The sequence below is a fragment of the Chiloscyllium plagiosum genome, unplaced genomic scaffold, assembly GCF_037043375.1.
Source record: "Chiloscyllium plagiosum isolate Xiang-an unplaced genomic scaffold, Cpla_swu_hap1 HiC_scaffold_13, whole genome shotgun sequence".
NCBI classification, from domain to species: Eukaryota; Metazoa; Chordata; class Chondrichthyes; order Orectolobiformes; family Hemiscylliidae; genus Chiloscyllium; species Chiloscyllium plagiosum.
Genome location: NW_028270151.1, coordinates 22,111,489 through 22,126,366, shown reverse-complemented (window position 1 = coordinate 22,126,366; position 14,878 = coordinate 22,111,489). Strand labels below are relative to the sequence as shown.

Sequence of the window (14,878 nt, the reverse complement as noted above, 5' to 3'; positions counted from 1 at the left end):
TCCATGCTGTACATCTCTATGACTCTATGACTCTAAGTGCTCTTGCGAATGGAAAGTTGTTTCAAGTGGTGTTTCACAAGGCTTGGTGTTGGGAACCCTGCTGTTTGTTTCATACTTTAAAGATTTGAACCTGAATGTGGGGGTGGGCACAATTGGGAAATCTTCAGATGACAGAATACTGGCCATGTAGCGGGTAACTGTGAGCTCCAAAATGATATGGATGGGTTGTTAGAGCAGACAGGAAAGTGGCAGATGGAGTTCAACTCTGATAAGTGTCAGGTAATACATTGAGGGAGGTCAGGTAGTAGGAGGGAATACATCATAGATGGGAATATACTGAGAGGGGTAGATGAAGTGGGAGATGCTGGTCTGCAAGTAGACAGATCCATAAAAGTAGCAGCGGAGGTAGAGTATGTTGTAGAGAAGGAAGAAGGAATGCTCTCCTTCATCAACAGAGGCATAGAAACAAAAGTAGGGATATCATGGTCAAACTGTATAAGACCCTGGAGCGAGCACAACTGGAGTATCATGTGCAGTTCTGGTCACCACATTACAGGAAGAATGTAAATGCTCTGGAGAGAGTGCAGGGAGGGTTTACTAGAATGTTGCCAGGCTGGAGAATTGTAGCAGCTAGGAGAGATTGGGGATGCTTCCCTTGGAACAAAGAAGGCTCCAGGGTGACAAATATGAGGTATTCAAAATTGTGAGGGGTAGAGATGCAGTAGACAGAAGGAAGTTGTTTCCCTTGGCAGAGAGTTCAAAAACCACGGGTCATAGGTTCAAACTAAGTGGCAGAGGATCAGAGGGCAGGTGAAGAAAACCATTTTTTACACAGAGGGTTGTAGGCGTCTGGAATTTGCTGCCTGCATTGGTGGTGGAAGCAAAGACCTTAAACTCTTTTAAAAATACCTGGATCTGCACTTCAAGTGCTGTAAATTGCAAGGTTATGGGGCAAGTGCAGGAAGATGGGATTAGAAAGGGTATCTGGGTGTCTTTGGGTCAGCATGGACAAGACAGGCCTAATGGCCTCCTTCCGTGCTGTACTCTTTCCACGGTTTATATGGTAATCACGAACATCCCATTCGCCTTCCTGATTACCCGCTGTCCTGTATGCTAGCTTTCTGTGTTTTATAAACAAATATTCCTAAGTCCCTTTATATTGCAGCTTTCTGCAGTTTTTCTCTATTTAAATATTTTCTGTTCCCTTCAAACAACTTCACATTTTCCCGCATTACCCTCCATTTGCTATCATTTTGCTAACAACTTGCTTATCCCATCGTTTCCACACTGTAAGTAATCTAATCTATCAATATCTCTCCGTTAACTGTTTGTATCCCTCTTGCAATTTGCCTTTCCGCCTTTATGTGTCTCATTTGCAAATTTGGCTGCAGCACATTCACCTCCTTCCCCCATGTCATTAATATATATTGCAAATAATGTGATCCCAGCACATATCCCTGTGGAATCCCACTGGTTACGTGTCAACAACCTGAAAAAAAACCCCTTATTCACACTTTTTGTTTCTTGTCCATTAGTTATTTTTCTATGCAGTGAGTGTTCTCACAGAGTAGAACACAAAATGTATTAATTTATACCCTTTTTGGTTCCTCAAGGATGGAATCAAATCTCTCCACACCATAATTTAGGCGCTGTTTTCAAAGAACTTTCCAGCCAGCCGGAGAAAACTCTGCAGACATCTACCTCATGGATTTTTGCTCTCCCTTTTCTGACATTGATTCATAATAACATATTTCCAGAAAGCAAAAATGTGTTTCAGATTGTCATATAGGAATAACAAGCCTCAAGTTCCATTGAAATGTATACATTTCCCTGGATGACTTTTAACAATCGTATTACTGTTTGATTTCATCTTTCAGATACAAGTAAAACGAATTTTTTTTCTTTAGTCCCGTGACTCTGGCTGATGAGACTCGAAGACAAATAGGAAGAATTTATGATGTTTTATGCATCACTTGGCCAATATATTTTTTAACATTCACCTCAGCAGCGCTCTAGACTTTGAACTGATGTCTCACCCACATAACAAAAACTTTATCACTGAAGTAATTGCACGATTCAGTTTATAGATGTTTGAATGGGGGAAGTAGCACTTCTAGGCCAGAGGAGGGACTGTACTACTGCACCAGAGAAGCATTCAATTTCTACATAACAAAAGCCCACAGTGAGAGTAATCACCAGATAAGATGTTATTGTGACAGCTTAGGTATTTATATTGACCAGGTGAAGCTTCTCTGCGTATAGGATCATGGGGCGGGCTCTTGTGGCACCTCTGAGCCAGGAGGCCCACATTCAAGTCACCCCCTGCTCCAGGGATATGTAATAATACTTCTGAAATATTTAAAAATGTGTTAAATGTATAAAACTTAGGACCTGAGAGAAAGGGCTTTTGTGATGCGGTGGTAGTGTTCCTATATCTGAGTCCCATCAGCTCCAGAGGTGTGTAACATTATCTCTGGACCGCTTGATTAGGAAGATATCGAGTGCCACTTCACACTGCCGCAACTTATCGTCTCATTCAAAAGAAAGCAGCACCTTCAACAGTATGCTGCTCCCTGCGGGCCGGACTGAACCCAGTGTCAGCCCGGCTTCCAGTCTCGAGGATTGAACCTACGACCCGCCGGCAAGATTACTGCTTGCTCTGCAGCGCCTGGGTTTCCTGGAGAACTCAATGTAAACGCAGATTATGACCCAGAGTCTGACAGACTGAAAGGAAAATGCGCTTTATTCAGTCACAGTGAAACTTTTGTGAGAAGAGTCTCTGCCGGTGTGTTTTGCTGGTCGGAATATAGCACAGGGACCAATAATGACCATATAACATAAGGAGGCCGGAGTGCTGCGCTGGCAGGAGTCTCACTTGGCATTCTCTCCAGTTTCTCACAGCTGCTTTCAATCTGGGGAGGTGAGTCTGAGAGGGAGCCTGCCTCTCAGGGCTTTTCATCCACTCCTGATATTTTGTGAATGTTATCCCATTGTGGCAGAAATGTGCAAGAACTTGCCCCTAACTCACTGCTAGTGGAGCACAGTGTCAGCGACCGTGAAGCCTTTCTATTATTGAAGAGCCACTGTCCGCTGCATTAGATCTAAAGAGAAAGGGAATGTGCAGACAATCTCGAAGAGAAAGTTGTAGGTGTAAAGGATCTAATTTCGAAATATTTCCTTGGAGTTTCTCTTTTTTCTTGTTGCTCTGGATGTCTGTGAAGTTTCTTGGTCCCGCTGAAGCTTTTCCACCGTGGAAGATTGAGCTGGTAAGAATGGATTTTACAAACGTTCACAAAGGCGATTCTTTGTTCACCCAGAGTAAAAAAAAACAAATTATCGAGGGAGAGAAATCTTACCGAGAGAAAACAGCCATCTTGAGATTAAATTGCTTTCCAGAGATTTTAAATATAATTTGATATATTTCTGTCGATCTGTAGGAATTAGTTTTCAAACAATGAAAGATACTTGTTATTTCATGGTTATGAATACTCTTCCCCCATATGTTTCCCAGTGCATCTTTAACTTGTATTCATTTAAGATAGCAAATAGGGTAAACTTTTGCTGAGATATTTAGATTTTGGCTCCAATACTTGACCAGAATAAATCTCTCCCTCTTCCTGTTTACATTATTGCTGTCAATGTTTGTCAGCAACTGGTATTGCCAATCCTTCACAACTGGGATGGAATGTTCAGGAAATAAAAATAAATCCCCTGAACCCAGCTGTGAGTGAAGCCCAGAATTGCAGGGGCATTTCAAACTTTGTTTTTAATTAGCTTTAAATTATTTTGTTTGAGTTGTATAAATACTGATGGTTGAAAAGAAGACTTACATTTACACAGTACTTTTCACAAACTACGCTTTAGAGCCAGCGAAGTAGTTTTGAAATGTAGTCACTTTTGTAATAAAGCACAGGAGGCAGTTGACTTGCAGAAAGTGAGGACTGCAGATGCTGGAGATCAGAGTCGAGAGTGTGGTGCTGGAAAAGCACAGCCGGTCAGGCAGTATCCGAGGAGCAGGAGAATCAACGTTTCGGGCATAAGCCCTTCATCAACCCCACAAGCCTCATTCCTGATGAAGGGCTTATGCCCAAAACGTCGATTCTCCTGCTCCTCGGATGCTGCCTGACCGGCTGTGCTTTTCCAAGCCCACCGCACGCTCGGCAGCTGACTTGCATATAGCAAACTCTCAGCATTTGCTATGGCTAATGTGCAGATGACCTGTTTTTGTGATTTTGATTGGGGGTAAACCTTTTAGACAATAGACAATAGGTGCAGGAGTAGGCCATTCTGCCCTTCAAACCTGCATCACCATTCATTATGATCATGGCTGAACATCTTCAATCAGTATCCTGTTCCTGCCTTATCTCCATAACCCTTGATTCCACTATCCTTGAGAGCTCTATCCAACTCTTTCTTAAACGAATCCAGAGATTAGGCCTCCACTGCCTTCTGGGGCAGAGCATTCCACACAGCCACCACTCTCTGGGTGAAGAAGTTTCTCCTCATCTCTGTCCTAAATGGCCTACCCCTTATTTTTAAGCTGTGTCCTCTGGTTCAGGACTCATCCATCAGCAGAAACATGTTTCCTGCCTCCAGAGTGTCCAATCCTTCAATAATCTTATACGTCTCAATCAGATCCCCTCTCAGTCTTCTAAACTCAAGGGTATACAAGCCCAGTTGCTCCAATCTTTCAACATAAGATAGTCCCGCCATTCCAGGAATTGACCTCGTGAACCTACGCTGCATTCCCTCAATAGCCAGAATGTCTTTCCTCAAATTTGGAGACCAGAACTGCACACAATATTCCAGATATGGTCTCACCAGGGCCCTGTACAGCTGCAGAAGAACCTCTTTGCTTCTATACTCAATCCCTCTTGTTATGAAGGCCAGCATGCTATTAGCCTTCTTCATTACCTGCTTTACCTGCATGCTTGCCTTGTTGAGGACATTGGGCAAACTCCCTTTTATGCTTCAAAAATGGAGGCATGCAATCTTTTACCTCCATATGCATGAGCAGATGAGGCCTCAGTTCAGCACCTAGAAGATGATGCCTTTGAATGTGCAATTCCCCATCAGGATTCACAGAGTTTTGTACTTGTTCTCCTGAAGTCAGATTTAAACCTGCAGCTTTCAGGTCAAGGGATCGGAGAAATGTACCTACTGACCAATTCTTGACAATCAACTGGGTAGTGACATATCTGTTCACTTTCAACTTACTGGTTAGGTAGAGCAGTGTAATATTGGGTGACCAGTGATAAGTGGATGTAGACAGAGCAGTTGGAGTCAGGAGCTTAAGTATTGGAATCTGCAAGAATCTAGAATTAGTAATCCTACCACTGATCTGATGACAAGACCTTGTTAAACTCCAATGATGACTCAATGTTAATATTTTAATGTGTTGTCCACACAGGGAGGGTCCATATCACTGGCTTGGAATTCAATATTCTAAAAGTAATATTCTTCTGAAAGTTCACCAGTTGTGAATAACTATATTGATGGGTCTGTTGATGTTAACATTGGAGGGGTAAATTGTTATAAAATGTGTTAGCACCCCCGCCGTTTTACCCTAGAAGCCTTATACTATCAAACAGCAAGTCTGGAGATACATAGAGAAGGATGAATGGGAGCCAAGGATCACTGAGATCATTCACTGGGCACTCGGATATCTATGATATCAACTGTTATACAGTATTTGTTTAAAATGGATAAATGTGTCTGCTTAATAGGCTGTCATGAGAAAGGTTTAGCCATTTGGTTACTTATGCTGTTCTATTAACTTTTACATGAGTTGGCACCTGCTCCTGCTACCTGACTACATCAATTGAATCAGAAGTTATAGATTTGGGTCAAGGTCAAGGACAAGGCATTAATAATGTGGCTAAACAGATTTATTACCAAATTGTACATCCTTCCATTGCACACCAATGGCAACTGGTCAGTCCTGGAGAAAGTCTAAGCTTTCCATCTTTTCCTCTTATCGATCATCAGTTTGGCTCGATCCTTTCTTCACCACCTTTAGCTGTTGTTTTACAGAGGCCTTCCCATTGTGTTTCCAGCAAACAGGAAGAACTGCGTTAAGAAAATCATATCAGATACCTACCTCACCAGAAGAGCTACCCAACACATTCCTACGGCGTCAGAGACGTTATGCCATTAACCCTTTACTGCACAAATGGGACCACTTCAACATCACCTACAAGTGAGTGAGCATAAGAGAGTAGCCAAATCTTGCCACAGATGTAGATATATGACGTGATTAACTTATATATTTTAGTAACATATGTTACGTGACCTGGAATGAATCTGTCCTTTGTAAAGAGTGAGGATCAGCAATTTAAGTCAGGAACCCCAGTACTGCTGCTGACCTAGACCAGCAACCCGGACCACACCTAGATGTAGAAGACCTGCTGAGGGCATCAAGATCAGATTATAAGACTCTGACATGTCCTCCTGTCTCAGGCTATGGTGAGAACACGTCCACACATTGTGTCCCTTAAACCCTGCTGCATTCTTTCCTTCACCAATCAGAGCTGCCTTGCCCAGTTTGAATTTAAGCAAAAATTTGGGAGTTAAATGTTGCTTGGTGCATTCGCCATGGCATCATTTGTACCACTTGTCAGCCAATCAGCATCTCTTTGCATGCAGGATTTGTTGGAGTTTCCTTTGAGATATTGTATTCTTGTGAGCCAGTCCTGATGGGTTTACTTTCAGTGATACAAATCAATTTTCTCCTGGAGTCAGTGCAGCAAATTGACACCTGAATAATTTAGGCAAAATCCAACATTAAGCAGATGAATAAAAATATGCCAACTATTTGTCAGATACATTAGGGACATTTAAGTGACTCTTGGATAGGTACAAGGAAGTTTGAACAATGAAGGATATGTGAGTTAGTCTGATCTTAGAGCACGATAGATGGCCAGCACAACAGCGAGGGCTGAAGGGTCTGGATTGTTCTATGTTCTGTTCTTCCATAATTCCATTGATTAAATATCCTCAAATTAATCCCACTCCAAAGTGCAATACTGAGCAGCATTGTACAATGATAGACTGGTCCCCACCACTATTGTACCCCAGTGTTACACAGTGACAGGCCAGTCCCCACCAACACTGTAACCTAATGTTATACAGTAAAAGACAGTGCCCTATCAATTGATTCAAAATCCTGAAATTCTCTCCCTAAGGACATTGTTGATCAACCTATAGCACGTGGACTGCAGTGGTTAGAACCAGCTCACCACCACCTTCTCAAAGGTAACTGAGGGCAGGCAATAGATGCTGGCCAGCCCATGTCTCACAAGTGCATAAAAAACAAGTATTCTACCACCATTACTCAAGCAGCTCAAACGTATTTTGCAGTGCAACCCAGCTTGAAAGGAAGTTAAACCTCATGGTTTGACTGCTTTTATCTCTGTTGATTATCAGAATGTACTACTTTTGAGCTGCTTCATGAGCTGACAGATGAGGATTTTAGGATTTGTATCTACCCTAATGGATGCACAGATAATCCCAGGCAACAACTGCTTGATTTTCCTGTTGTGCCCAGATGTGAGCATCACTCTTGAGCCTTCTCACTCTGTCGACACCCAGCAAGAGTTTGGCCTGCCAATTTGAGTTATCACACTCCTGGAAATTCCATCACATTGTCTCCTGCCCTGTTCAATCAAAGGGTTTCTTTGTGTCATCTCCAATATTTCAGTTGCACGCACACGCACACACAGATACAGACACAGACTCGCAGACACAGACACATATTATACCCGTAATGGGAGCTGTATCGGGTGGCCTGTCTTTCAGTCCATCAATGACATTGTCAATTGCTATCTTCTGAAAGGCTTCATCCTGCTATCGCCAACGATAGTTAACTGACTGAGGGACGATCAGATCCAGTAGGCAACCAACATAGTACCCCTGCAAGGGTGATGGCGATGGCAAGCAAGGGGCTGTAGGAGGGGATTGTTACCTGCATCCTCCCCTCCCATGTTCCGTTCCCTCACCCACACAGGTTGCTATCTCACCATGACCTCTCAAGCTCCAGTCTCTCCATCACTTTCTCCAAGGACCTCTAGCTTGGCACCCAGTGAGCTCACCAAACACTGACCCAGTGCTACAGCCCCACTGACGCCAAGTGCTGGTGCGCTGCTGGGATGTAGTGGTTTGCTGGCTGCTCTTTGAGGCAAGGCTTCCAGTTGCTGAGGGATTGAACTCCTGACTCACGTCTCCAATTAGCCTTTAAATGGCTATGGGGCCACACATTTCCAACTCAGCGCACACACCACCTGGAGAGGACAGTATGTCCAGTACTTCATATATTCAAACCCAGCATTTAGCTTTTGAGTGTGTGTGTGCGTGTATGTGTGTGCATGGAAGAGATACAGATATTCAAGAATTTGAAGGTGTGTACCGTGCCTTTGAGAGAAAGTGAATGCTGTTTTGCATGTGTCATAAGCACCTGTCATATGACTAACTAGCAGTCCCAGAGTGTACTGGAAAGTTGAAAATATGTAATATTTGGCTGAGAAATAGATACCTGAGATGGTTGCTGTTTTGACAACAATTCAAATTTAACCAATCAGTTTAAATTATGATCCAGAGTACTAAAATCCATTTGAATTCAAAAAAGGCAGGCAGTTTGAAAGTCAGACAGAGTAACTTCCAATGAGAGAGCAGCTGCCATTGACAGAGTAACTGCCATTGAAAAACCTCTATCAAAGGGACCTTTCTGTATGAAACATATTCTCAGGGAAATCCTCAGGTGGAAGAAGAAAGACACTGAAGATGACAGCCACTGTATAGTTTTGAAATTAAATTGATGTAATTTTAATAAGAGTTTTATTGGAACAGTATATTGTTAGAGTTGGAGGCAGATAATAAGCAGTTAAGAGAAAGAGGGGCTTAGAGTTGTGAATAGTCATTGTTTAATGTTCACTTTTAGAGTTCAAGAATAAATTGATCTTATTTTGTTTAAATAGTGCAAGTTGGTAATTCTCTGTCATTCATGTTTTAACAGAACAGGAGGTGAGGTGAGCTTTTCTGGGTATTGGGCTTAATTAACAGAGCGGGTTCACCATCATGTCATAACAGTTTGGGGTCTCCAATCCATGATTTGTAAAGGTTTAGACAGATCCTGTGTGAAATTTGGACTAATTTAAACAGATTTGGGGTACATAAGCTCCCAGCAGATTTAAACACTTGCCAGTTAGTGTCCCAGATCTTTAAATAAAATGTAGGTGAGACAATTTGTTTAATTTTAGTTACTTGCAGTTGTTAAATTAAAAGTAAGAGTAATGGTTCTTAAGATTGATAGAGGTTCTGTTTGAAGATAATTCCCAAATTTGCCAAGAAAGGCAGAGAAAGGCTATACTTTTAGAATTAGCAAATAGATTAGAATTGGGTCTTACCAGGGACAAAAGGAAAACTTAAATTGTAAGGGAGTTGGTCAAGCACTTAGGTGTGTCAGAGAAACAGCCAAGTTCAGTAGAGTTAAAAAAAAATCTTAAATTACAATTGAGGAAAATAGAGTTAGAAGGTAAAGAAAGTGAAAGAAGAGCCGTGAGAGAGAAAGAGAGAGAAGAAAAAGATAGAGAGGAAAAAGAAAAGGAGGGAGAATTTGAACTTCAGAAGTTGTGTGTTAGTCAGGAAAGTCAAGTTAACAGATGTAGATGAAGAGAGAAGGTAGTGATGTATACAAATATGTTAAAATATTGCCACATATGGATGAGACAGATGTCGAAGCCTTCTTTGTTTCATTTGAAAGATTGGCTAGACAGATGGAGTGGTCAGAGGACTTGTGGGTAATGCTAGTTCAGACTAACCTGGTAGGCAGAGCTAGTGAGGTATTTGCAGTGCTGTCAGATGAGGGGTCAAGTGATTATGCAGATATCAGCAGGCTATTTTGAGCGCTTATAAATTGGTACCAGAAGTGTTTAGACAATGGTTCAGAAACATAAAGAAGGAACCAGGTCAGACTTATGTTGAGTTTGAAAGAATTAAGCATACTAATTTTGATGGATGGGTGTGGGCCTTAAAAATAGATAAGAGCTATGAGGCTCTAAGAACTGGGATTAAAAAAAAGGCAGGCAGTTTGAAAGTCAGACAGAGTAACTGCCATCAAAACATTCTCTATCAAAGGTACCTTTTCATATGAAACATATTCACAGTAAAACGAAAGAAGACGACCCAGGGAGATCTCAGCTGGAAAAAGAAAGAGACCGAAGCCCACAGCCGCTGTATGGTTTTGAAATTAAGTTGATGTAATTTTAATAAGTGTTTTATTGGAACAGTATATTGTTATTGAGTTGGAGGCAGGTAATACGCAGGTAAGAGAAAGGGAAGCCTTTTTGGGTGTTTGGTTGAATTAACAGAGGGGTTCACCGCCATGTCATAACAAGAGCATGAAGAAACTTTGTTTATCCCCTTTTATTTTTTTTCTGGTGTCCTGACCTCTGCATTGCAGAGGCTGAGTACCAGCACTCAGATACCTCCTCCTATTTCTCCCGAGATCATGACCACACAGGGGAGCATCAGGCCATGATATCAACTGAGGTCACTAACAAAATAAAAAACAAAAGAACTGCGGATGCTGTCATTCAGAAACAAAAACAGAAATAGTCAGAAATGCTCAGCAGGTCTGACAGCATCTGTGAAGAGAAATCAGTGTTAATGTTTTAGGTGCGGTGACTCTTCCTCAGAACTGAATTTATTTGTAGAGTCATAGATTGGTTCATGCACAAAATGAGACCATTTGGCCTGCCATTTCTGTGCCTGTCTTTCGAAAAAGTAATCCCCCTTGTGCCACTCCCCTGCCATTTTCAAGTAGTTCTGAACATTTTCCCTTGCCAGACCACGAAAGAAGAACTAATTGACTTTCAAAAGATGAACTGAGGAGTTGGAAAACTGGAGATAGGTTAGGTAGTAGGGAGGGATGGGATGATGGGTGGGAAATGCTAAATTGCTCTTTATAGAGGGTCAACACTTCACTGGGCTAAGCTGTGATCATTCTGTGATTCTAATTCTTGAAGACTCCAGGACCATCCTGAAAAGATGGCAAAACTATCGAGAATAGTGAATTTTGAAAATCAGTTTTAGTTTGATCATCTTCCACAGGTTTGATTGAAATCCTCAACTCCTTTGAAATTATGTTTTTTAACCAATAGAGTTAAAGGTAAGTAAGTCTGAGCCATTGAGCAGATTGGAGAGATAGGCAGCAGATGGCTCCTGCCAGACCATTACACTTGTGTCCAAAGTCAGTGTCACTCTCACTGAGACAGAAATATCATCATAAGACCATTGTAGACCAATGGGTTAGAGACAAAGCCTTTTCCAAGCTGAAACTCTTGTATTTCTCCACAGGATTGTGCAGTTTCCAAGCACTCTGAATAAACATGACACCAGGAAGGCCATTGCCATAGCGTTTGTAATGTGGAGTGATGTGTCACCTTTGACTTTCACAGAGGTGCCACCAAAGAAGGATGCAGATATCAAAATCGGTGGGCTCTGATTTCAATGCAGTTTCTTTCCATTTCTTCTGAGGCTGTTGCCCTTTGTGTACTGACTTTGCAATATGGCATATTCTCTTACTTAGTATCACAAAAAGACACGTTATTTAGTTATGACTGCAGACATTTTAAGTGGGATTGTTGTTTGCACTTGGTTGCCATGTTTTCTATGTTACAAATACTTTAAAATACCTATTTGGCTGTTTAAAAAAAAACCTCTCTGATATAAGGTGGTTATGAAAATGCAAATCATTCTTTTAGCCGGACAGGATTCTGAACCAGTGTCAGTTTCTAGCGTTAGTGCTGTAGTTGTTATGTTTCTGAAACTAACAATCTTGCTGCTGTGGACAAATGATCCTAAAACATATGGGTTCAAATTCCACATGTAGTTGTCAGATGTCCAATAAAGGAGCTGCTGGAATATTGTAAAAATGCAACTCTTTCACAAATTCCATGGAGAGTAAGAGGAGGCCATTTTGGAAAGCTCAATCCTGCTCCATCATTCAATAAGAGCACGGCTGGTCTGATTGTGGTCTCAACTCCACATTCTGCCACACCTTCCAGGGTAATCTTTGCTCCCCTATTCATCAAGAATCTCTTTGCCTCTGCCTTGAAAGTATTCCATGACCTTGCTTCCACCATTCCCTGGGGAACAGTTTCAATCAACCACCAAAATGTCTCTGTCTTAACGAAGGCTTTTCATAATAACACCGTAATAAAATAAGAACAGGAGCAGGCCATTTGGCCCCTCAAGCCTGCTCTGCCATTCAAAAGGGTCATGGATGACCCAATATTCCACATGTCCACTTTCTTGCCCTTTCCCTGTAACCCTTGATTCCTCTACCTATCAAAAATCTCTCAGTCTTAAATATATACAATGCCCCTACAGCTGTCTGTGACATGGAGTTCCAAAGACTCTCCATAGCAGAAGAAATTCTTTCTCATCTCAGTCTTAAATTGGCACCTTTTTGTTTTCTGCAACACTGCCCTCTAGTCCTAGACTGTCCCATGAGGGGAAACATCCTCTCAACATTTACCCTGTCAAACCTCTTAAAAATCCTATCTGTTTCAATAAGATTACCTCTCATTCTTCTAAATGCCCAATAGGTAGAGCCCCAACCTGTTTAGTCTTTGCTCGTAAGACAATCCCTCCATCCTAGTGAATATTCTGTGAACTGCCTCAAATGAAGTAATGTATTTTATTGTATAAGTGCACTGAAACTGCTCACGGCACTCCAGCTGTGATCTCACTAACACGTTGTACAGGTGCAGTAAGACCTCCTGACACTTATGCTCAAACCCCTTTGAAATAAGGATCATATTCTATTAGCCTTCCTGATTGCTTGCTGCCTCTGTGTGCTGGTTTTCAGTATTTTGTTTGCAAGTATTCTCACATCCATTTGTGTTGTGGTTTTCTGCAGTATTTCTCCATTTAAGTAGTATTCTGTTCCTAAATCCCCAGACCCCTGTTGAAAGTCTGTTCCACGTTGCCCTCTAGTGAAGGACATCTAGATTTTTTTAACCTCAAATCTGATAAATTATTCTGTTTCTTTTTCACAAAATTCAATCCCTGATTTTAGGAATCAAGCTCATGATGTTTCTCTGCATCATGTCAGGTCTGAATATCTTCTCTACAGTCATCCAAACCCTCTCCTTTTGCTATTCTTGCTGCTGGGAAGCTCTCTGCTATAAAGCAATTGTCAGCTACAATGGATGATTCTTATCTGACAACATGGAGATTAGAGTGGTGCTGGAAAAGCACAGCAGTTCAGGGTGTCCGCACCAATCAACCACACCTCCCTGAGGCCCAGGCCCAATATTTCAACTCCTCCTTCCACTCAGCCAAGGACATGGAGGTCCTGGGCCTCCTTCACCGCCGCTCCCTCACCACCCGAAGCCTGGAGGAAGAATGCCTCATCTTCCGCCTCGGAACACATCAACCCAAGTGCATCAATGTGGACTTCACCAGTTTCCTCATTTCTCCTTCCCCCACCTCACCCCAGTTCCAAACTTCCAGCTCAGCACTGTCCCCATGACTTGTCCTACCTGCCTACATTCCTTTCAACCTATCCACTCCACCCTCCTCTCTGACCTATCACCTTCATCTCCACCCCCATTCACCCATTGTACTCTTTCCTACCTTCCCCTACCCTCCTCCCTGACCTATCATCTCCATCCGCATCCCCATTCACCTATTGTATTCTATTCTACTTTCTCCCCAACCCCACTCTCCTCTCATTTATCTCTCCACCCAGCAGGCACTTTGCCTCTATTCCTGATGAAGGGCTTTTGCCCGAAACGTTGATTTTCCTGCTCCTCGGATGCTGTCTAAACTGCTGTGCTTTTCCAGCACCACTCTAATCTAGAATCTGGTTTCCAGCATCTGCAGTCCTTGTTTTTAGCTACATGGCTTGGAGGTAGGGAATGCAGAGGAGGTTCTTAGACATGACTGTCCAACCATCATGCATTATGGGGTGGATCTAACCTCTCGCCTGCCAATTCTAGATGTTCCTGTGTGAAACTGGCCAATGCACAAATTACTCATGACAGGTGGACAAGGTGGTTATGTGGTAGTGTCATGAGGGTTGTAATAAAAGGCCCAGGTAAATAGGAGTAGGCTATTCAGCCCTTCAAGCTTGTCCCACCATTCAATACAATTATGGCTGATCAAACACTTCAATACCTTTTGCTCACCCTATCCCCCTAACCCATATGCCATTGGTAATCAGAAATCTATTAATTTCTACCTTAAACAGACTGAGAGACCTTTGTGGTAGGGAATTCCAAAGGTTTGCAACCTTCAGTGAAAAATACTCCTAATTTCAGACTCTTCTGGAATTCCCCCTTACTTTTAAACTGTGTCCCCTGGCTTTTGACTCCACAACCAGAGGAAACATTTTACCTTCATCTAACCTGTATTTTCCTTAAGCTATTTCAATGAGATCACCTCTCATTCTTCAAAACTCTTGAAGATAGAGGCCTGGGGAACATGGGTGTTGCAATCTGGGTTTGAAACGCTCGTCTCTGTGGTGAACACAAAACTAAGGTCAATGGTCATTAAAAACCCATTTGCTTCACAAATTTCCTTTAGGGAAGGAAATCCACTGTCTTTACTCAGTCTGGTGTACAGTCGTGACCCCAGACCCATGGCAATGCTTAACTGCTCTCTCTGAAATGGCTGAATAAACTGTTCAGTTCAAGGACTATTAGGGTTGGGTAACAAATGCTGGCTTTGCCAATAGCATCTGTGACCAATGAAGGGATGAACTACAGGTATCCCAACAAATAGTAAGAAATGCACTCCACAAAATGATTTGTGGATAGAATGAAGCTCAAAACAATTTTTTTTTTAATTCAAGCGGACTTTAAATGCTTTCCAG

The 14,878-nt window shown here is 42.1% G+C and overlaps 1 protein-coding gene across 2 annotated transcripts in view; it reads left to right on the top strand.

Annotated features, from left to right (window-relative positions):
* Positions 1-2,663: 2,663 nt before the first annotated feature.
* The window catches only part of mmp23bb (matrix metallopeptidase 23bb), a 28,388-nt gene continuing 16,173 nt past the window's right edge, over positions 2,664-14,878 (top strand). Inside the window, exons 1-3 of one of the 2 annotated variants that reach the window (XM_087993357.1) lie at positions 2,664-3,266; positions 6,057-6,199; positions 11,353-11,489. In XM_087993357.1, coding sequence (XP_087849483.1) covers positions 3,117-3,266; positions 6,057-6,199; positions 11,353-11,489 — 430 coding nt within the window. In that variant the 5' untranslated portion in view covers positions 2,664-3,116. The remainder of the gene's footprint in view (positions 3,267-6,056; positions 6,200-11,352; positions 11,490-14,878) is intronic. The other variant, XM_087993356.1, reaches the window with a different exon arrangement.